Below are 24,274 nucleotides of genomic sequence, written 5' to 3' on the forward strand. Positions count from 1 at the left end.
GACACATGAAAGCTTAGCAGAGGTAACCAGCCACATGACAGGACTTAGACTCAAACAAATGGAATATTAAGTTATGAGTTAGCTGTGGGACATGTGAAGCTTATGGCCAAGGTATTTGTAAATATATTTCAGTCTCAGAGTCATTGTTCCGGGAACTCGAGGTTAGGAGGAAAATTTCATTTTATAGCAGGTTTTTCCACGAGCCAGTCTGGGTTTTTTTTTTTTTTTCCCTAACTGAGGTTCCCTCTTCTAATATGGTTCCGGCTTGTGTCAAGTCAGTGTAAGACTACGCCAGCAAAATTGACCCTTTGCAACTTGACCCACAAACACATTGCTATTCAACTACAATCATTTTTCTTGTTTGTCCCCAAGATCTCATATTAATATTAATATCACGCTCTTAAATATTCCAACTTATAAAAGTTCCCACAGCCTTTAAAATTTTAAAAAGTGTGGTTTCTTTTTTTTTTTTAAATCTAATATCTCCCCTCCTTTTTTTTTTTTTTTTTTTTTTTACTGAAAATACATATGTAGTTCTTAACAGAACTGGGAATAATCAGTCACAGTCAGACCAAAGCAACACTAAGGGTCAAGAGTGTTACATTCAGGGCTTGATGCCTGGGACCCACTCCTCGTCTTCTGAGTTGCTAATGGCTTTGGCAATAGCCCTTCATGGGACCTGCTCTCTGAAGCACACACAGCTTCTCTCCCAGGCAGTTTCCACCCCATTCCTATTTCCGTCCTTGGTCATCTCTTGATCCTGCATCTCCAAAGTGCTGGAGGCTCCGACGAAACTGAGTTGCACCCACACCGCTAGCATGTTCTGCTCTCTCTTGGGGCACGCAGATTTTACCACATCATACCTGTTCTCTACTTCTTCCCAGGACTCTCTCAATCCTGAGGTTTCTACTGTAACTAAGGCTGCACTTTTATCAACCGCTCCGCCTTGTTCCTCACATAGCACAGGCTGAGTGGCTCTCCACGACTTTTTCATGACTCCAAAACCAGTTCTACCTGGAAAACTATTACAAATTTTACTAAGTTTGGCTGCCAGCACTTGGTACATTCTTAATTGCCTCTGGACCACAGTTTCTGTATGTTGACACTTAGGACAGACTTCCTGGAAGATTTCGCCTCATTGATACTAATTGATTCTTAATCATAGATAATTTCTCAGCCCCTGTTGGCCGGCAGCCATTGCTCTAATGAAGCAAAGACAGTGGAGGCTTGCCTTATGAAGTTTCAGAGGGAAGTCTGAGAGTCCCTTAAGGACACCATTAGATATTTGAAAGTGGACAGAACAAAGGGTGGGTTCTGAGAGCATTCATTTCTAATGAGGCCTAAGGTCATGTCTCTGTTTATGGTTCATGGACCAAGAAATGTCATAAATAGGAAATAATTGGTTGAAGGAGCCTACCGTGTTTGCTTCTAAGGGATATGATTCAGGGCAGGGTATGGCATAGAACAGCTGTTCTTCATAAATCTTGTAAAGGCATTTGGATTTGAAAATTATGTTTGTGTGCAGAAACTAGATCCTAGTGTGTGGGGCAGAGGGCAGTGAAAGGTCCACTGATTCCTGGTCAAGACAGGTCGAATCCCCAGGAGACCCTAAAAGGGATGGCAGGTGCATTCCCAGTCTCAAGTCCTCGCTAGCTGCAGACCAATCATGTCGAGGAATGCCCCGAGCCCCTCCTCCACAGGTGAGGACAGGACCCCAGGACACATAGGCTCAAGACAGATCAGTCCTAGAGACAGGACCACGCCCCCAAATATGTAGATGAGGTCTTCCCAAGCTCTCAGGCCAAACCAATAGGAAGTACCTGCTGTCAGACACTGACCCAATCTGAAAAACTCTATTTAAAGGTCCTGTTCAGAATTAAAGGTGTGCAGGAATTATCCCATCATCTGAGAGCTTTTGTCATAAGAGCTATAATATCACTGCTTGGGGAAGAGATCTGCTCTCCCGAAATCACCGGCCGGAAGCTCTCCTGCACCCATCGCTGGCTAGTCAGTCTCCTGCTGGCTCAGCCCAGCCCGAGAAACCAAATCGGCAGGCAGTGGTGGAAAGAAGGACAGGCAGCTGGGGGTGGCGGAAGCTGTTCCCCCTCCCAGCCGGAGCTCTCTCTGCCTCGCTCAAACCTGAGCACTGAGCTGGGTGAGAGATCGCTGTGAAGAGCACCCCAGCACCGGAGCCTACACTAGCGCTTTTCTGTGGGATGAAAAGGAAGAGCACAAAGTGCAGGCAGACAGGAACCGAATGTAGATCTCTCCTGAGAGACACAGCCAGAATACAGCAAATACAGAGGCGAATGCCATCATTAAACCACTGAACCGAGAACAGGACCCTCATTGAAGGAATCAGAGAAAGGACTGAAAGAGCTTGAAGGGGCTCGAGACCCCATATGAACAACAACGCCAACCAACCAGAGCTTCCAGGGACTAAGCCACTACCTAAAGACTATACATGGACTGACCCTGGACTCTGACCTCATAGGTAGCAATGAATATCCTAGTAAGAGCACCAGTGGAAGGGGAAGCCCTTGGTCCTGCCAAGATTGAACCCCCAGTGAACGTGATTGTTGTGGGGAGGGCGGCAATGGGGGGAGGTTGGGGAGGGGAACACCCATAAAGAAGGGGAGGGGGAGGGGTTAGGGGGTTGTTGGCCCAGAAACTGGAAACCCGGAAGGGGAATAACAATTGAAATGTAAATAAGAAGGGGGGGGAGAAGAAATGTAAATAAGAAATATTCGGGTTGGGGATTTAGCTCAGTGGTAGAGCGCTTGCCTAGCAAGCGCAAGGCCCTGGGTTCAGTCCCCAGCTCCGAAAAAAAGAAAAAAAAAAAAAAAGAAATATTCAAGTTAATAAAGATGAAAAATAAATAAATAAATAAAGATAAATAAATAAATAAATAAAAAATAAAATAAGGAAGGACAGAAGTCCTCTCTCCCTCCTCCCACCTCTCTCTCTGTCTCTCTCTGTCTCTCTCTGTCTCTCTCTGTCTCTCTCTCTGTCTCTGTCTGTTTGTCTGTCTGTCTCTCTCTCTCTCTCTCTCTCTCTCTCTCTCTGGCATGCGTACACGCATGCCCACTTAATCACTTACTTGGTTTATGCACCAGTACCACAACGCTGTAATAGGCATTCCAAATGCCGTTCCCGGCCACGGGATGTCTCCAGTGACAGCGTCTCGGAAGATGTGGAAGGAGTCCGGCTGAGGGGTGTAGCACTTGGGGCTGATCGTCAGGTTGTCCCCCTCCACCACAGAGGGGATGGCATTCATGTACTTCTCTGTAAAGCTCTCGTAGCCTCCGACTTCAACAAATGCTGCAAAAGCCCCAGAGGAATAAAATACCTCCTGCACATCGCAGAGAGCTGCTGTCAGATGATTATCCCCTCAAGTGGAGGTCACGCAAACCTTCCGGGACCTTCTCTCCTGACCCACACACCTTCCTAGTGTCTCCCCTGGCAACAGGTCAAATTCAGAAAGCTCGAAAGCAAATGATTATTACAGGTTTTCCTTACCGCACTCTCCCGTATTTCTCTGAGTATCTAGCATCATGGTAAAAAATTAGAAGTGCCAAGCAATAGGCTGACCCGGGTGCCTCACAAGCACCCGGGGCAGAGACAAACCTGACGGTAAATTCACAGAGCGATCCCCCGTGAAATTAGCCACCAGGAATCTCAACTCTTTGGTAAGGAGCAGAAAGCAAAGGCCTTCAAACCTTACGCATACCTTTTTGGTGCTATGTTTGATTACGGTATGATAGAACACTGGGAAAGAAGAGAAAAAGGGGAAACCTTGGCAGCAAGCTAGATGATGAGGGGAGATGGTGAGAGAGACGACTACAGGTCTGGCATGGCTGGTCAGCAGTCAGTAATAGTCGACGTGAGAAAAATGAGCCAATAATTCTGCAGCTACCGAGTATGAAGTTCCGATGATGCAGAATTCATCAGAATAGTGGGGGCTGGAGAGATTAACCTGGCATCCCATCACTAAGTTCAAACAGCAGGGACCAGGGAACAAGAAGGGCATAGGAATTTTGGATAACTGCATGTAATGCATACAAAGAATGGTGTCTAGCACCTGCTTTCCAGAGTGCACCATGGGACAGAAAATCTTTCTCATGTAGGATGGGGTTGTTTGAATACCTGTTGCCCAAGATGGGGAGGAGCTGGGTAAATGAACTGAATTTAATTTGATAGCCACATGGTTAATGATATCCAGATTATGTTGAGGTCTCCATACCAGTGTGGAGTTGGTGGTGGTGGTGGTAGTGTTTGTTTTTTGTTTTTTTCAGTTTCTGCTTCATAGACTTCAAGCTCTGTGAATGGACCCGTGCACATTCAAGATGGCTTTAAGTGTATCTTATTGGATGGAGCCTGGGGACTTGAGAACTGGGGAGAGACATTTACTCTCACCTGGTCTTTTTTTTTTTTTTTTTTTTTTTTTTGTGGTTACATTTGTAGATTATCTAGGCAGGGTACCATTTTAAGATAATCTATGCAGGACAGTTAACAATACAAAGCTTACTAAGCCAATTAAGAGGATAGCACACCCTTTACTTATCTTGCTGACAAGGAGCGGTTTGGACCTCAGAAGAGCTCTTGGGAGCTAAAATAGGGCAGGGAGGGCTTTCAAAGTGGAAAGGCTATGAGCACATCTCCCACCACACGCAGGCTAAGGCTTTTTTTTTTTTTTTTGGTTTTGTTTTGTGTTTGTTTACAAAGTACCTTTCCTCAGGAGGAAAAGAGGGGAAACCCTTTAATTTGTTAAAACATCATATAACACACAAGGTCCTGTCTTGGGAGGAACCTTTAGTCTACATCCAGAATCTCTCCCAGCATGGAAAAAGGAATCCCCCCCACACACACACACATTTATCTTTTATTTTTTGTAGACAGGAGATAGCAATTATTTACATGCCAGATGAGGCTCCAGTGGGGAGAAGGCGGGGTCAAGATTACCTGCCCTTGCCTTGGCCACTTCAATGCAGAAGAATGTAGAAAGAAATTAAGATTCACACACTGAATTCATTAATGCTCCTTACCACCAAGATAGGAGAACGGAACAGTGGGAATCACAGAGAAAACGCCAAGCCGTGTGTTGTGCACCCTAATGGCGTACTGAATAAAGTGGGTTTTTTCCCTCTCATAACAGACATTCCAACCCAGCCCCCTCCCCCAGATCTGCTGCTCTTCTGTTTCCCTTCAGAAGAGAGAAGGCTTCCCAGGGATATCAACTGATACCCTGGGGCACAACAAGACACAAGGAGACTAGGCACACGCCTGCTGTCTGATACAATAAAGCAAGGTAGGCAAATAGGTCCATGATGGGGATTATATAAAATGACAGGAAAATGGGGAATCTGAAGGAAGCATCATGAGAAGGCAGAGAGAGAGAGAGGCAGGAATCTAGGGACCTGTGCACTCAGTCCTAGCTTACCGTATATCATGAGAATGAAGGATCCAACCAACATGATGATGGCCTGGAGGGTGTCAGTGTAAATCACAGAGGCCAAGCCCCCTGAGGAGAGAAAGCCAGTGATTTATCCACACACGCTTGTGGATTTGCCCTCATAACTGCCCTCTCCTCCAGCCTGAATGTATCAAGAAGCATTTTCTTAATCGTAGGAAGATACATCCAAGCTCCCGGCTGCTAGGAGCAAGCCTCTTACTTCAGCTACCTGGGAGGTCGAGGCAGATAATTGTGAGCCTCAAGGTCATTTTAGGCCCAGAGTCAGCTCAGGGACAGACAGGGTGATGTTGGTTTTGTAACCAAAAGCAAAGCAAGAAACTGAGAAATCTCCTGGCTGGGTCACAAGCTCAGTTTATCCTTTCTCTTGCCTTGTTCTCTATCTTGTTCTGTTTTCTCTTCCTTTCCCCTTCCCTCCCTTCCCCTCCCCCCAGCCTTCTCCATCTGCCCTTTGCCTCTCTCTTTGCAGTGCCTTGCTCTGTAGCCCGGGTTGGCTTTGAACTCTCAATCCTCCTGGCCTCAGCTCCCTTGGCTCTGGGATTATGGGAGATGACACCACACATGGCTTTATCTTTCATCTGTCTGGCCGAAAGTTTCTCTTACAGTGTAGTTTTACTGCTCCATTCACTTATAAATATCAAGGAGGACATAGGGCAAACATTTGCTATCACAAAACTTCCCCCATTTCGCAGGTCTTTGTACTATGCCGTCTAGCAAAACCATTTTCGCTCTAGCGTGGGAATAAATCATCGTTCCCTTCATTAAATACCTTATAGAGTGACTGTTTTTCTGTGATACGATCTAGGCACAAACACATGTGCACACACAGATCAACAGGGGTGGCAGAACTCAACAGAGGACAAGGACCCAGACGACTCACCGGTGATGGTGAAGACGGCTGTGATAGCCAAGAGGATGAAGATCGCCAGGTAGAGGTCCAGCCCCAAAGCCAGCTTTATGAAGATGGCTCCAGAAAATATGTCTGCCTAGAAAGGGAACAGCACGGATGGGGAAAAGCAGGTATTTCCAGTCCTCTGGTTTCTTTTTTCAAGGCTCACAGGCCCCGCCCTCCTCTTTCTGGTGAACTCCTATTCATCCCTGAAGACACTACATAAATATCCCCCAGGAAGACATTCACACAGCAGTGTCACTCACTGCTTACCTTCAAAGCCATTCAGGTACTTATTAAATAAGGTGCCAAGGCCTAAGACTTCTCTCTGCTATGAGGTTTGGGGATGCTCATTAATTTCCTATGAGAATCTCTGATTATGATGGATATAAATATATATTCTTTTGATAAATGAGTGTAGTGCATATGAGTGATGCGATGTGTGTGCACACTCACATGTGTGCACACTCACATGTGTGCATTTATGTGTGTGCATGTGTATGTGTGCATTTGTGTGTGTACACCCACATGTGTGCATTTGTGTGTGCACATGCATGTGTGCATTTCTGTGTGTGTGTGCATGTGTACATTTATGTATGTGCATATGTGCACTCCTGTGTGTGCACATGCATGTGTGCATTTGTGTGTATGCATTTGTGCATTTGTGTGTGTGCATGTGTGCACTTCTGTGTGTACACATGCATGTGTGCATTTCTCTGTGTGTGCATGTGTGCATTTGTGTGTGCATATGTGCACTTCTGTGTGTGCACATGCACGTGTGCACTTGTGTGTGTGTCTGTGAGTGTGTGTGAGAGTTTCTGTGTGTGCATGCACCTGCGTGTGTGTAGAGGGTAGAGGAGGAGGTCAGATATTCTGCTCTACCATTCTCCATCTTGTTCCTATGAGAGGATCTTTGAGAGAACTACAGCTAGGCAGTGGCATGGCACTCAGTAAATGGTTTGGCCTAATGATGCTTGTATTCTAATGTTCATTTGGGTCCTCCAAAACTGTTAGCACTTGACACACTAAGGGACCCTGACCCCAATTAATTCTGATTGGTAAATAAAGATGCCAGCAGCCAATAGCTGGGAAGAAGAGTCATAGGTGGGGTTTGGGTTGTCAGGACTTGGGATTATGAGCTGCTGTGCCTTAGAAGAGGATGCAGGGGAGAGACAAGAGATGACGTGGGGTAGAGAAGCATGGAAAGCTCCCTGGACTCTGGGCCAAGAGAATGTGGTCCAGAGGGCTGACTAAGTGGAGTTAATAGCAGCTAAGATGGGACATAGAGATTAGTAAGTAATAACTCAGGGTTATCAGTAGAAGGTAGGTTGTCACAGCACGGAAGGTCAGCCACTGCCCAGCTATTGTGCTGTTTAAGGCGAATTAACATATAAAGGCTGTGTTTGTATCTTTCATCTGAGAACATAAACGGTCTGAGGCATGAAGGAACCCTGCGCCAAGATTTATTAAAATATTCATACTAATAAGTGGCTATTAGCCCAAATGCTTGAATTACCCTAGATGCACAGAACACATGAAACTCAAGACGGATGATCAAAATGCAAATGCTTCACTCCTTCTTTAAAAGGGAAATACCCTTGGCAGGGAATAGGGAGGCAAAGATTAAAACAGAGGCAGAAGGAACACCCATTCAGAGCCTGCCCCACATGTGGCCCATACATATACAGCCACCCAATTAGACAAGATGGATGAAGCAAAGAAGTGCAGGCCGACAGGAGCCGGATGTAGATCTCTCCTGAGAGACACAGCCAGAATACAGCAAATACAGAGGCGAATGCCAGCAGCAAACCACTGAACTGAGAATGGGACCCCTGTTGAAGGAATCAGAGAAAGGACTGGAAGAGCTTGAAGGGGCTCAAGACCCCTTATGAACAACACTACCAAGCAACCAGAGCTTCCAGGACTAAGCCACTACCCAAAGACTATACATGGACTGACCCTGGACTCTAACCTCATAGGTAGCAATGAATAGCCTAGTAAGAGCACCAGTGGAAGGGGAAGCCCTTGGTCCTGCTAAGACTGAACCCCAGTGAACGTGATTGTTGGGGGGAGGGCGGTAATGGGGAGAGGATGGGGAGGGGAAAACCCATATAGAGAAGGGGAGGTGGAGGGGTTAGGGGGATGTTGGCCCGGAAACCGGGAAAGGGAATAACATTCGAAATGTAAATAAGAAATACTCAAGTTAATAAAAAAAAAAAAGAAAGAAAGAAAGAAAAAAAAAACAACAGCAACAACAAAAATATTCCTACTATGGCCTGTAAGCACACTGATCCCCCTGTGTTCCCTCTGCCTTGTCCTGTAGTTCTGGAGTTATAAGTGAGCACGTGACCGTGACTGGATTGTTGCTTGGGTGGGAGATGTCGAGACTCAGGTCCTCATGCTGACATAGGAAGCATTGTCACCAAGGGAGCCACTTCCCCAACTCTCAACATATATTCTTTTTTTTTTTTTTTTTTTGGTTTTTTTTTTTCGGAGCTGGGGACCGAACCCAGGGCCTTGCGCTTCCTAGGTAAGCGCTCTACCACTGAGCTAAATCCCCAGCCCCTCAACATATATTCTTAAGTTATAATTCTTTCTCCTTTTGCGGTGGGGTAGGGAAGGAGCAAATACTCAAAGGACCCTGCATCGTCCTACACAGACATTTATTCAACCACGTTTGCTGTAACTCTATTCATAGTAGGCTGGAAATTGGAAACAAGCTAGATGACCATCAGCCGACGAACGGATAAAGGAATTGTGGTCCATTCACACAATGGAGTATACCTCAGCTGTTTAAAAAAAAATCATGAAATTTGCAGGTAAATGGATGGAACTAGGAAAAAAAGATCATCCTGGATGGGGTAACCCAGACCCAAAAAGACAAATAAGGTGTGTATTACTTATACGTGTTAAGTCTTCAATGAGCAGGCTAAGTGCTATATAATCACTGAGGTTAGATACAGGGTAAGGGAAGGAAGGGCGAGCATCCCTAGAAAGGGGAAGTAGAATAGATTTCTAGAAAAGACTGGAATGGGAAATCGAATTGCGAGTGGAGGAAAGAGGGGAGTAAGGGAAGGAAAATAGGGGAGATGGGTAAAAGTAAGAGCCCTTTGGGGTGGGTCATATGGAAACCTAATACTATAGAAGCTTGGTAAAATATATACAGATTTTGAAAGAAATCTAGATTGGATTTGCCAAGTAATGGGGAAGAAAGAAAAATCCCCATTTAGATATCTCTTGTTAGCAAACAAAACCTCTAGTTCCAGGATTGGGTTACATCCCATTGTCTTGTTAGCCATGGAAACCCCTAAGCAACCCAGGCTATTGACAAGGTATTGGTTGTTCTCCACAAACTGATGGTAAGGCCCTGCTACTGAAGACAACCTCCCTACAATTCACCGAACGGGGAGAAGTTGAGCTGGTGCCTACCCTGAGCCCTGACTCCCACTGATTAGTGTGTGCACTACTGGGAAATGCTCTGTATGCTACCAGAGAAGAAGTGTAAACACCTACCCAGCTACAAACCCAGTGATCTACAACCTGCTTGTCAGATATGCCGGTGCAATGGTGGCACAAAAGGTGGGGTAGTAACCAACCACCGTCTGATTGGAATTACGAGCTACTCCATGAGGTGGAACCCATGCCTGACCCTTGGTGCTTGGGTGTTGAAGAACCCAAGATAGTCCATGGTCGTATGGGAAATCCAATATACTCCTAAAGGAACACACCAATTAAATGACTTGTAGTAACATTCTGCTGTACTCATACGTCAGTGTCTCTCCAGCCATCCTCAGAGAGGCTTCCTATCGCAGCAGATGGGAACACATACAGAGACCCACAACTGAACAAGCTTCAGAGAACGTAAGAGCTTGCAACCGTCCATCCTAAGTGGGATGTCTCCATCAAATCCCTCCCTTCAGGCCTCAGGGAACTCTGAACCAGAAGAGGAAGAAGAAGAGGAGGAAGAGGAGAGGAAGTGGAGGAGGAAGAGAAGGAAGAGGAGGAATTGGAGGAGGAAGAGGAGGAATTGGAGAAGGAAGAGGAGGAATTGGAAGAGGAAGAGGAGGAATTGGAAGAGGAAGAGAAGGAAGAGGAGGAATTGGAGAAGGAAGAGGAGGAATTGGAAGAGGAAGAGAAGGGAGAGGAGGAAGAGGAGGAGGAAGAGGAGGAGTTGGAAGAGGAAGAGAAGGAAGAGGAGGAATTGGAGAAGGAAGAGGATGAATTGGAAGAGGAAGAGAAGGAAGAGGAGGAGGAAGAGGAAGAAGAGGAGGAAGAAGAGAGGAAGTGGAGGAGAAAGAAGATAAGAAGGAAGAGGAGGAATTGGAAGAGGAAGAGAAGGAAGAGGAGTTGGAAGAAAAGGAGAAGGAAGAGGAGGAGGAAGAGGAGTTGGAAGAAAAGGAGAAGGAAGAGGAGGAGGGAGAGGTGGAGAGAAGGAGAAGGAAGAGGAGGAAGAAGAGGAGGAAGAAGAGGAGTTGGAAGAGAAGGAGAAGGAAGAGGAGGAGGAGGACGAGGAGGAAGAAGAGGAGTTGGAAGAAAAGGAGAAGGAAGAGGAGGAGGAAGAGGAGTTGGAAGAGAAGGAGAAGGAAGAGAAGGAGGAGGAAGAGGAGGAAGAAGAGGAGGAAGAGAAGGAAGAGGAGAAGATATTGTAAGAGCCGGAGGGGATGGAGAACACTAAGGAAGCAGGGACTTCTAGACACAACAGGACTGACACATGAACTCACAGACACTGGATGCATGCAGGAGACCTGCGCATGCCTTGGCCAGAGATGGTCCCAGTGCTGTCAGGGGAAGTGGACGAATGACCCACCCCTAACCCATAAGCTACTTCCAATTGGTAACCATCACAAAGGAAAATTAGTCTTCACCGATGCCCAGCAGTAGACGGCCAAAACGGACACAAACTCAGTGGAAATTTTTTTGGGAAGAACTTTTTTTTTTCTGTCTTACTATGCTTCATCTGAGTTTTTTATTTATTTATTTATTTATTTATTTATTTATTTATTTAACTGTACAGACCTTTTCCTTATATAATATAGTTCCTGGTTTTCTTTTTATAGGTTTTCTGTGTGTGCAAATATGTGTGACAGCATCTGTATGTTTCTTGTATATTTTTGCTCTTTTCTGTTTGTTTTGTCCTATTATTATTATTATTATTATTATTATCATTATTATTAATGCCTTTTTAAATCTAATGACAGAGAAAATAAAGGGTGTGGATTTGGGTAGATGGGAAAGTGGGAGCATCTAGGAGGAATTGGAGGGAGGGGAACCATAGTAAAACATACTGTGTGGGAAAAAATGTATTTTTGATAAAAATAATAAATTTACAAGTGGGAAAATTAACTCATTAAGATAAAGTAAGGAAAAATCATCAGAAAAAGGACAAACAAAAGAAAACCATTTCTAATAAAGAGGAATTTTAAGGACTCGGGATTTTCTTTTGCTAAAAGAGACCATTTTGTAACAATTGCTAATAATCTTGGTAAAATTGTACCTTTTAGCTATGTCAATTTCCCAGTTCTGTGGTTTCCCAGGAGATGGGCAGGTTTCCTAGGAATTATGAACTGAAATACTTGAGGACCACAGGACATCTTGTCCGCTAATGATGCTCCACATATATGTTACTGAAGGTTGAGAACCTCTGTCCATCTTTTCTCAATCGTAGCAGGCAAGACTCTGAAAACTCCTCTATCTTAGGTTCTTGTAAAGGTTTGTTTAATAAGTAGCCAGGATAGCATTGGCTATCAGGGTATATGTGTGTATAAACAAAGGAGTCTAAGGTTAATCATCATTAATATCACTCAGGGCATAATCTTGTAAGCATTGGGCCTGCTGCCATGCCATCAGCTAATCACAGGGAAAGCACGTGCACGGACTCTTGGACCCCGCCCAGCTTTCCTAGTCTCCCTTCCTCAGTTCCAACCCAGAACCATGCACTCTGAAAGGCCCTATCCCTCTAGGGTTCCTTTAACCGCTGCCTTCTGTTTTGACACACACTCATGATCTTTGGAACCATAAAGCTGTAGATGTCAGAGAGGACCTGGGTGATTAACAAGTCCTAGGCACTTGGAGAACACAGAGAACAAAGTCTCTGGCACCTGGGGTTGGGGCAGGGGGGACTCTTCTGCTTCTTCTAACCTTGCCACCTCAGGTTTAATGCAAGAGCTATTTCCCATTCTACCTGGCAGATACTAACACTGTTCCTGGTTGTGCAGATTTCTTGTCCTTACGTCTTCATAAGTAGCCAAGTATGAATGTGGAAATCCTCATGGTCTTGGTGTGGGGCAACTCCTGTTGCTTGGGCATCAGAGCTCCATAAAGGGTAAAAGTGCTCACATGGTGTTAGGAAAGCTTGTAGCATCCTGATGCAGCAGCTGGATTACGTGTAACAGTAACAGCCCAGCAGAACAGGGAAGGCAGCTGTTCTCTAATACTGACTCGGGTGTCCAGCTATAAGCCCAGATGTTTTCTTAAACACTGCTACATAAGGATAAATATGTTGCACTTTCTTTCCTCCTGTGCTGCTCAAACTTCAGTTATCTTTCATCAGAGGTAATTTCTAGGAGACAATTGTTTTAGCAGGACCATTTATGACACGGGTTTTACAAGGGTAGTCTTTGATAAGGCGAACTCAAATTGAATTAATGATATAAAGTACTTCCCTCCTTGATCAGTTATTTGATAGTTAAACTGGAAAGAAAGATGTAAATCAAAGCTGGTTCAGAGAAAATAAAGGCCGGACAAGCAAGAGGCATCTGTAGCAAGAAACCATTACTACTTGTGTGACTGACATTTGCTCTTTGGCCGCAATTTGCTTTTTTATATGTAGAAGGTTCTCCAGGGATGGGTCCACACTCTTGTGGGTCTTCCGATGTGAAAATCCCTAGGCATGTGGCTACCCTGGGCATTTTCCATTCCAGGAAGTTTAAGGCATCGGGAAGTTTTGAACCTGCTATGCTTATTGGCTGCAGTCTGGACACGCCAGACCCTGATTTTAGGAGACGGCCCAAAGAAGCAAACTGTGGACTCTCCAGTGCCAGGAGGCAGGGAACTCACTGAGATCGTCAGTATCACGCAAATGAAGAGGGAGAGGACGGAGAGGTAGATCTGCAGTCTCTTGCCACCAAAGCGCTTCCTGAGGTATTCTGGCATGGTCATCACCTGCAAAGACAGACAGCCAGAGTTCAGCTCGGAGCCTAATGCATGCAGACAGTTTGACATCTACTAAATGACTATGGGTAGTTAAGCACTATGCAGGGCATCTTGGGGGTACAAAGGGGAGAGACATAATTCCTTGGCAGAGCGACAATTCTGGATTGAGCCCAGGCATCGGAGACAAAGTCACAATGTCCTCCAGGCTCCGATGTTCACTATGTATTACGAATTTTGCCAAATGATAGTCACTTTATTGAGTAATGCAGCAGCACAGCAAAATTAATATTTATAAAAATATATAGTGCACTGTGATATAGGTTATATATTGTCTATATTGTCTATATGTCTATATTCTCTCTATATAGACTTTATGTAGAGACATATATGCATACACACATAAAATTGATTTTAAAAATTCAAAGTGTTCTATATGGTTTTGGAAATGGGAGGTCCAGGGCTTTCAAGGGTTCAAGGGTCACGATCAGATACCCATTTTATGAAGTTGCACTTGGGCATCCAAGCGGACAATGGACTTGAACAAAAGTCCATGAACTCTGGGGCTGGAACAATAGGCAGTGAAGTGCTTGCCCTGCAGACACGAGACTGTCAGTTTGATACCCAGCACCTGTGTAAAAATGCTGGCCATGCTAGTGTGGGCTTGTAAGCCAGCACTGCCGAAGCAGACACAGGTTGTCCTCTGACCTCCATATATGCATGCATGCATGTGTGTGTACGTGCACACACGCACACACACACATACACACACCAATGTTCATGAAATCTTGGCTAGGAATGGTAGCACATGCCTTGTAATACCAGAATTTAGGAGGCATGGCCAGAAAGATCCGGCGTTAAGCCAGATCACCACTGAAGCACTTCTCTTAAGACATGCCCCTGATTCCAGCTCTGCTCTCTACCCTGGAGGGAGAGCTATGTGAGAACCAATATGGGCATCCTGCTTTCTGGAAACATTGCTCAAATGCCTCGTACAGCTTTGAGGATGCTCTCTAGTCAGGTTTACGTCTACCACAGTGACGATCAGGCAGGACCACCCCTGACTTCACCTACTGACAGTCACATTCGATCCTGGGGGACCCTATGGGCAAGCAATGTGATGTTTTTTCTTCTTCCGTATATTATTAGCAATAGGACCAACAATCGCAAGAACCCAGGTTTCAAGATTTAACCTGAAGAGCGAGTAGAGAAAAAAACACGTGACAGATACGTCAGATACTCACCCCAGCCTTGATGTAAATGGGAACAAAAAACCACCCCAACACCAGCAGCAAGGCAAATGACTGTAAAAACCAAGGACAACGATTAAAGGGGGTTTGGCTTGTGGCCTTATGAACGCTCAGCTCTGAATCTCAAGACAAACCAACCAACAAACAACTTAACCACTTTTCTTAGCTCCGGTCTAATACGATATTTATAATAATATAATGTCTGATATTTGACAGGCGAGATGTTAATAGAGTTTTGAGTTCCCTGGACTAAGAAAAGATCGCACAACCTTTGTCAAGAGCAAGAGGCAATTATACGTGAGTGTCAAAGCATTGAGAAAAGCAGCTTCTGGAAGAGGACGAACATCCCCAGGTCCCTTTAAGTCTTGCTAAATATATCCATGCTGTCGATACAGTCTGGCATTAAAATGCAGATTCTAGGACATCTCTGCACCCAGCGCCCGCCATGTTCTTTCACAACTAGTGAGGTGGGTATAACCAGCAGTCATTATTATCGTAAATATAAAGGATGTGGCTTCAAGGTTAGAGAAATTCAAGGTCAAAAGCTATAAAAAAAAAAAAAACCCTAGATGTCTGCAACCTATGAGCTATGTGCGATGGGTTATAGGTTGTTTTTTCCACACTGATGGAGGTGGTCTTCACTGTACAGTTTATGGCATTATCAAATCAAATCCCAGGCCACAAGGCTTATGTGGCCAAGTCTGGGTATGCCCTGATATTTTTGAGGTAAAAAATAGGCAAAAGCAACAGAACAACTTTCAGCTTTGGAAAGTCAGAGGCATTTGTAAGGGGCCCAAGTGACGTCACTTCCTGAGTCCATACCTAGGGTGATTTGTTTAAAGCCACACCGTAGTCCAACTCTGTCTATCCTACCAGTACCCACACATTTACAAAACAAACGTTAGAAAGGGTCTAAAAGGGGCCTGTGTGGTAGCTTAGTTGATAGAAGCACTGTCCATACAAGCCAGAGTTTAAACCCCAGAGCATACAGTGGAAAAAAATAATAAAAGAACAGACTCCTGAAATGTAACACAAGCATCGACAAGCCCTCATGGTGTGTGCCAACAACCCCTACTGTTACCTATGGTGGGTATGCTTCCGGTGTGATCTCTCTTTTAAAAATGATTTTTTTGAGAATTGCTGCAAGCATAATGAAGTCCTAATCCCCAAGTCCTCCTGTGTCTCTCACTGTCTCATGATCTATTTCAGTTTGTCGTATATTCAGTTATCTTACTGGTGTGTGTGTGTGTGTGTGTGTGTGTGTGTGTGTGTGCGTGTGTGTATGTGTGTGTATATGTGTGTGCCTGTGTGTGCCTGTGTGTGTGTATGTTTGTGTGTGTATGTGTATGTATGTGTGTGTATGTGTATGCATGTGTGTATGTGTGTGTATATGTGTGTGTATGTATGTGTGTATGTGTGTGCGCGCGTGTGTATGTTTGTGTATGTATGTGTGTGTTTTTGTGTGTGCGTGTATGTGTGTGTATGTGTGTGTATGCTTGTGTGTATGTTTGTGTGTGTGTGTGTGTGTGCTTATGTGTGTATGTGTGTGTATGTGTGTTTATGTATGTGTGGGTGCATGTGTATGTTTGTGTATGTAGTGTGTGTTTGTGTGTGTGTATGTGTGTATGTGTGTGTATGCTTGTGTGTATGTTTGTGTGTGTGTGTGTGTGTGTGTGTGTGTGTGTGTGTGCGCGCGCTCGGACATGCACTACTGGCCCAGTCCATTTAATGCTGCTCAAATGTCTATGTGTTTAAGGCTGACCACCTGGTATTGTTTAACCTACCAAGAAAAAAAAAAGCCACAGGGAAACATAATTTACACAGAGTGATCCTTCAATGTGTCAAATGCTTCTGTCTCTGTCCTCTCCATACCACAGTTGGTGTGCATTTGTTTTTCCCACTTGATCATAAGCCGTGAAAATAGGAGATAACGTTGTTCCTGTCATTTAAATATCTATTCATTTTGAGGCAGGGTGTCATTAAGTAGCCGGGCTGGACTGGAAGTTACTAAGTAAACCAGATTATCCTGAACTCACAGAAATTTGTCTGCGTCTGCCTCGCCCCCTCTGTCCCTTTCCTCTTGGCCTTTCTCTCTGCCTTTCCGTTTGTCTGCATCCCTGCCTCTTCAATCCTGCATTTCTCCCCTTGTCCTTGTCCTTGCCCTTGCCCTTGCCCCACCCCCAACTCACCCCTGCCCCTACCCTTCCAGTGCTGGGGTGAAAGTCCCAAATGCCTGACATACATATTTCTCTTTCCTTGAGTCTATGGTGTGCACCAACACGTGTGGAGGTCCCAGGCTAATGACGAGAATCTTCCTCATTTAATCACACCTTATTCTTTGAGGCAGGGGCTCTCATTCAACCTGAAATCTCACAGGCACAGGCTAGTCTGACTAGCCAATTTGCCAGATCCCTTGTCTCCTCAGTGTTCACATGGCCTCTGTGGATCTGAACTCCAGTCCCCGTGCTGCTCTGGCAAACGTGTAGCCACCTTGGAGCCTTCTCCTTGGCATGCTTCTGTTTGCTTTGAATCCTCCCTTCTGGTTCAAGAATGGACACACATGGTGACATCTCAGAAAGGAGACCTGTGAGCTCAAACAATCACAGGGACCAAGTGAAAGTGGGGCTTGAACTATACAAAAGTGACATCCTGGTGGGAATGACTACCCAGGAAAAGGAGGCCACAGAAGCACTCAAGGACAAACAAAGAGCACACTGGGGGAGGGGAAAATAAAAACCAGAACAAAAACGGAGGATATCGGATAAGGACTCCTGGATACATTTTGTTGAAAACGTGGATACATTTTGTTGAAAATACCCAGAGGTGGATTTGACTGAAAAGAACAAAGAGAGTTTCTGTCACTCACGTGTGACTCAAACGCTGTGACTGCGATTCCTGTAGCTGCACCTGTCCCAGCCAGGCCCACGAAGTGACCACTGCCAATGTTGCTGGCGAACAGAGAGGCGCCCATCTGCAAGGAAAGCCATCAGACTAAGGACATGGTTCTCAACCTTCCTAAGGCTACCACCCTGCAATACACTTCCTCAGGCTGTGATGAGCCCCATAAAATTATTTCATAGCTGCATCTGGAACTGTGATTTTTTTTTTTTTGCTACTGTTACGAGTTGTAATGTGAATATCGGAAATGCAATGTATCTAATATACGCCCCACCACCAGCGAAGGGGTTGGGACCCACAGGTTGAGAACCATTAGACAAAAGGTTAGCTTTAAAACACTGAAATAAGAGTCCTTGGATTCAGGTAGGCGTTGAAAAGTATAGGTCCTGCTTCCTGCAGCAAAAGCAATGAACATCTGAGCATTCCAAAATCTAGTCTGTTACCGGTTATTCTGTGGCTCATGAGCCAAGAACAGGATTCACACCGAGTATAGTTAAAAGCCTTTCTGTCTATTGGTTCGTTTTATCTGAAAAGTGACATGTACAAATTTGCAACAAGGTGGACGTTAAAATTCAGCATCCATCGGTCTTGCACTGGAACACAGTGCCTGGTTTCCTAGGCCACAGCACACTGATTACAGGTGCCTCGGGTAGCAGTGGTATCATTGCGTGTCCATGATAGACTCGGACCTCTGAGGCCCAAGAGGCTTGCATTTAGGGCTTTTTACTGAAAAACCTGAAGAGCCTACTTTAAGAGAACATCAGTGTATCTCCATGGGTTCTGCGTGGAGCCTCAGATTCCAGATCTCCTACCAGCACTGGATGGGGACAGACTCAAAGGTTCATCAGAGGGATTTCTCTTCCTTCTCACAGCCACAGCCCTGGCTTTCTGTCCTTAAGGCAAGGAGAGTGCTCCTCAGTGGGCAGAGACTAGCTCTGGTCATGATGGCAGAACTAGACCATGAGACCCTGCAGTGCTGTCTTTATCTGTTTTACACCCCTCTTTACATCATTCTTTGTGTGAAGATGTGAGAGTGGGTCAAGGAGGGAGCTGGTTTGCCACTCTAGGATTAGTTGAGGATCCCTTGTTTCCCCCAAAAAAGAATAGCAGGAAGCCAATGCTTATATCTGCTTCTATCACCGTCACCAGATTGTTAATTCCATCTCCCTTTATGGTATCTAGACAGGGCAAAGCATCTGTTGAAGGGAGCATTTTCTGAGCACCCCCTGTATACCGAATCTAACCCAGATACTTTCTAGGTTCATGTAGGCATAAGCTGACTCTACCACAATGAAACATGGGCTGAGGAAGATATATACCAAAACTCAGAAGAACAAAAAAATCTGGCGGGCAACCATCCAAGAGAATCCCTGTGAACGTTACCTCAGTGAACTGAGCCTGCAATCTGTTAGTGTGCAGAACAGAACAGGATGTGCAAGGCGGCACTGGAGTGATCAGGAAGTTAAGCTGACTCTGAAGTGGGTGACTGTGATCAGAGAGGAGATAATCTCCCAGGCAGGAGCCGGATTAGCTCAGGAGAGGGAGTAGAAAAGGGATTCGGGGATGTAATCAATGTTAAGAAGGGTTCTCATAAGAACCGAGGAGAGGCACACAAAATGGAACTGAATCGATAGGTCTGCAGAAGCCAGGCTAAAGGTGTTTTTAATTGATTATATGGTATGATCATTCTGGAATCCCAGATAGCAGTCTTAAAGTGGAGGATGTAAGGTTGGGGAGCAGGGGAGGAAGAGAAAGAAGGGGAGAGAGAGGGGAAGGAGGAGGGGAGGTAAAGGGATGGGGAAGGGAGGGAGAGGGGGAAGGAGGCAGAATAGGAGGGGTGGGGGGAGTGGAGGGCAAGAGAGAAGGAGGGAGGGAAGGAAGGAAGGAAGGACAGACGGACGGATGAATGAATGAAAGAACGAAAGAAAGAAAGAAAGAAAGAAAGAAAGAAAGAAAGAGAGAAGGAAAGAAAGAAGAAAGCTGTCAGGTACTCCTGCTACCACGATGACTTATCAATCAATGTGTATCCTCAGAAACCCCTGACCCACTTACTGGCCACCAAGTCATAGATCGACCAGCCAGAAAGAATCCTCCAACAGTGCTTCGGTTTGTCTTCACCATTGCCTGAGCGAAAAAGGAAACAATGGGAAGGTTATCAACTCCAAGTATGCCCAAGATCAAGGGAACCCCTTGCAGCTGCTCCACACAGCTTCACCTCCCCGCACCGCCATTGAGAGACGTGACTTTGCAGGTCGAATGATGCAGCCATCAGTTTTTAATGGACGTACGAGTCACGGTTTTATCATGACTCAGAAGAAGCACCTCAAGAAATTATGCTCGAAAACCCAAGATTTAATTTAGCTCACGAAAGCAGAATTTCACATGTGGAGAGCTGTCTTTGAGAGAAAAGTTTGAGCCTCAAAGTCAATACTAGAAGGAATAAACAATATACACAGTTTAAACCTCCCACTCGGTTAGCAAGAACATGAATGAATAAGTAATGAAGAGAAGCAATTGAGATAAGAGAAACGGCCTTTGTGGTTTTGATACCGGGTGCTAGGCGTGCCAAGCACAGTGAGTGCAGCCAGCCCTGGCTGTGCTCAGAGTATGGTCTTGCTTGGAGAACAAATTCCTTCAGTGCAAATATCATTCATGCCACACACGGGCAAATTCTCCAGGCAGAAAGACAGTGATCCTTGGACAGACACTGTCTCCGGCCAACATTCCACTGCTCTACTCTGACATGTTCTCCCCTGTGACCTTAGGGCCCACCCGGAAATCTCACTGGGCTCCCACATACCCACACTCCAACAGCCATCACCACCACAAAGTAGATGACAATGACAGAGATATCAGCAGGATTATTGATGTTGTCTGACAGTGAAGACAGCTCTGAGCTTCCGGTGCTGGTGCTGACACTCGCTGTGCTGGCCATGGCTCTAGGCAGTGCTGTTCCCATGGCAGGCATTGACACTTCTTCATATATATATATATATATATAAGTCCTAAGTTAATGATCAGCCTCCGGTAGGTGGGGAAAGAGAGCAGAGGCGGCTTCTGTGCACCAGAGACCTTTAAACCGTTTGCTCCTGTGTGTTCAGGCGCGCTCTCTCTCTCTAAGGTGACGAGTGCCAGCTTCAGTGGAATTGGAAAATCAAGGAGAGAAGCCAGAGCTGGGGACAAGCACTGGAGGTAGTAGACAGACGACAATTGGCCGCCAGTATAAAGACACGCAAAGGGGAGATAAAGAAAAATACGGGAGGTGACAGGCAAGGACCGGACAAAGTCAGGCGGCATAGACGACAGAGGTTCCTTATCAGACAGATGAAATTCCTGGGGAAACTTGTCCACTGAAACTGAGGTTGCCCAGAGCACGTTGTCTAAGTCGTAGGCTACACCAAGACCTCAGTAAGCTGTGCAGAAAGGGCAAGGGCTCCGCTGTACCACACCCAGAAGGATGTGGGCGGGGCTTGAGGTGGCTGAGTCAGATGCTTCGAAGACTGAATGAAACCTCAAGCACGTGCTGGTGAACCTCATGACTCAGGATCCGGGCTACTCGGAAGACACCTGGTTGGCCTTAGAAGTAAACCTCCAGAGTGTCCTCCCCTCAGCTTTCTAGTTAAATACGTGACTTAAAACTAACCTCCCACAAAAGCTGACAATGACCCTCCCCATCAACGCTGCTCCCACCAACACTGCTCCCGCCTCCTCCCCCCACCCCGTTCTATAGGCTTCCCCTTTAATTCAGTTCCTTTTGACATGCAGATGATCTTTAATTTTTTTTTTGAGATAAATGAATGGAGCTGGGGGGAAAAAGTCATTCTGAGTAAGGGAACCTAGGCCAAAGAGGACGAGTATGTTTTTCTTATATATGGATGCTAGCTTGTTAAGCGTTTGAAATGTGCATCACGAATCCAAATGATTGCGGAGGTTAAGGATCCTAGTAAAGGATTTGAGGAGGGAGAATTTCTTTTTTTTTTTTCTCCATCTTTATTAACTTGGTATTTCTTATTTACATTTCAACTGTTATTCCCTTTCCAGGCCAACATCCCCCTAACCCCTCACCCTCCCCTTCTATATATGGGTGGTCCCCTACCCATCCTCCCCCCCATTACTGTCCCCCCCCCCAACAGTCATGTTCACTGGGGGTTCAGTCTTGGCAGGACCAAGGGCTTCCCCTTCCACTGGTGCTCTTACTAGAATATTCATTGCTACCTATGAGGTTGGAGCCCAGGGTCAGTCCATGTATAGTCTTTGGGTAGTGGCTTAGTCCCTGGAAGCTCTGGTTGCTTGGCATTGTTGTTCATATGGGGTCTCGAGCCCCTTCAAGCTCTTTCAGTCCTTTCTCTGATTCCTTCAACGAGGATCCCGTTCTCGGTTCAGTGGTTTAATGATGGCATACGCCTCTGTGTTTGCTGTATTCTGGCTGTCTCTCTCAGGAGAGATCTACATCCGGTTCCTGTCAGCCTGCACGTCTTTGCTTCATCCATCTTATCTAATTGGGTGGCTGTATATCTATGGGCCACATGTGGGGCAGGCTCTGAATGGGTGTTCCTTCTGCCTCTGTTCTAAACTTTGCCTGAGGAAGGAGAATTTCTTAAAGAAGGGGAAAATAGAATACACTGTTATGGAGATTCAAAGGGGAAGCTAGAATTGGGGGTTAACTAGGAAGAGATATGGAAATGAAGGGAAAGGAGGGAATGTGAGGAGAAAAAAATAACACAGAAAGGCCATTTGAAGACATGGAAGCCTACTGTAGAAGCTTCTAGAATATGCACATATGTGAATGTAATCAAAGTGGACTCAACGCCTAATGAGGAGACAAGGTCTAATGAGATATCTTATGCCACCAAGTAAAATCCCCCAGTGCCAGGATTGGGCTACATCTTGCTGAATCACTGGCAAGGAACCCCATGTAAACCCCCAATACCACAGGGCATTGCCAAGGCTATCGGTTATCCTCCATAACCTGATGGTATGCTCTGTTGCTGAAGACAACATTTATTTATGTCCTTGAACGTGGAGACGTCAAGCCGGTGCCTAGCGAGAAGCTTCGCCCCTACTGACTAGCCTTCCTGATGCTGCAGAATGCTCTGCGTGCTAGTGGAGAAGAAAGATGATTACCACAATCACCTAGCTACAAACCGTGTGGCCTACAACGGTGACCCGCTTGCAAGATATAGCTATGCAATAGTGGCACAAAGGTGATGGGCGTAACCAACCAGCCCATTCCATTCTTTGTGATGGAATTTAAGGCCAACTCCATGAAATGGAATCTGTACCTGACAGTGATAAAGGGACTAAGGACCTGACTATCTACTAAACAGGCATAGGGGATAAAATAATACTATTATCCAGCTAAAAGAACATGGTAATAAAATGACTCCTAATGACCTATTAATATACCCTTACATCACCAACTCATAAGACAGAAGCTTTAAACCTATGAGCGTTTCTCTTAGAACTGCCTTCCTTATGTACCAAAGTCCTAACTAGACATGATATCCCACCAACAAAAACCTATAGTATCAGGCCTGGGTAGTTTCTTTTTTTAGTTTTTGGCCAATAGGGTCCCAAACCCAACTCCAAACATTACAGGTTATTTTCAAGGCTACTAGTTACCTTCCACAACCTAATGGTAAGATCTTATTTTAGACGTTACCTTATACTTATGTCATTAACGAAAAGAAATAGAGTTGGTGTTCAACAAGAAGCTTCACCCCTACTGGGAAGTAATTATTGTGCTTTAAAAAAGGGGGGGGATAGAGAGGTGGTTCAGTGGTTTAGAGCACTGAATGCTTTTCCAGAGGTCCTGAGTTCAATTCCCAACAACCACATGGTGGCTCACAACCATCTGTAATGGGATCCGATGCCCTCTTCTGGTGTGTCTGAAGACAGCTTCAGTGTACTCATATAAATAAAAATAAATCTAAAAAAAAAAGAGTAGAGAAGAAAATCACTCTCCAATTTCGCTCACCTACAATCCCATGATCTACAATAGTGACCTTCCTGCAAGATATACCCACTGACATAGTGGAGCGAATGTCCTGAGAGTAACCTGCGGATGTTGGACTGGCTTTAAGAGCTGCTCCAAGAGATGGGACCCATACCTGACATGGTCAATGACACCAAGAACCTGAAACAAGATAGCTCAGGAGCCATGCTGGTAAACCTTTACTATAAGTCTACTGAATGAACAAAGCAATAAAATGTCTCCTAGTAACATATGCTATAACCATAGCTGACTGAACCACTCAGTCCTCCTCAGATAATCTTCTTTTTGCAATAGATGGTAATTGGCACATAGATCCACAGTTGATTCGCATTCAGAGAATCGGACTTGGAACACTTAGCACTAAGTGGGATGTCTTTATCTTATCCCTCCCTTCAAAGGTCGGGGATTGTAGTGATTGGAATAAAAATGGCCGCCACACAGTCATAAATTCGAATGATCAGTCACGAGGGAGTGATGTAATTTGAAAGGATTAGGTGGTGTGGCCTTGTGGGAGGAAGTGTGTCACTGTGGGTGGGCTTTAAGGTCCTAAAGCTTATACCACATCCAGAATCTCTTCCAGACTATAGATCAGAGTGTTCTCTTAGCTACTTCTCCAGCACCAC

At 45.3% G+C, this 24,274-nt stretch overlaps 1 protein-coding gene across 1 annotated transcript in view; it reads right to left on the reverse strand.

The window, feature by feature from the left end:
• Positions 1–20,682, reverse strand: part of Slc5a4 (solute carrier family 5 member 4) — a 43,091-nt gene extending 22,409 nt beyond the window's left edge. Inside the window, exons 1-8 of the mRNA NM_001106383.1 lie at positions 20,457–20,682; positions 19,709–19,780; positions 17,625–17,729; positions 14,753–14,812; positions 13,416–13,520; positions 6,351–6,456; positions 5,441–5,521; positions 3,101–3,321 (exon numbers count right to left, since the gene is read on the reverse strand). Of these exons, the coding sequence (NP_001099853.1) occupies positions 3,101–3,321; positions 5,441–5,521; positions 6,351–6,456; positions 13,416–13,520; positions 14,753–14,812; positions 17,625–17,729; positions 19,709–19,780; positions 20,457–20,624 (918 nt within the window). The 5' untranslated portion in view covers positions 20,625–20,682. The remainder of the gene's footprint in view (positions 1–3,100; positions 3,322–5,440; positions 5,522–6,350; positions 6,457–13,415; positions 13,521–14,752; positions 14,813–17,624; positions 17,730–19,708; positions 19,781–20,456) is intronic.
• Between the last annotated feature and the right edge of the window lie 3,592 nt (positions 20,683–24,274).

This window comes from Rattus norvegicus, chromosome 20 (assembly GCF_036323735.1).
Source record: "Rattus norvegicus strain BN/NHsdMcwi chromosome 20, GRCr8, whole genome shotgun sequence".
Classification (NCBI taxonomy): Eukaryota; Metazoa; Chordata; class Mammalia; order Rodentia; family Muridae; genus Rattus; species Rattus norvegicus.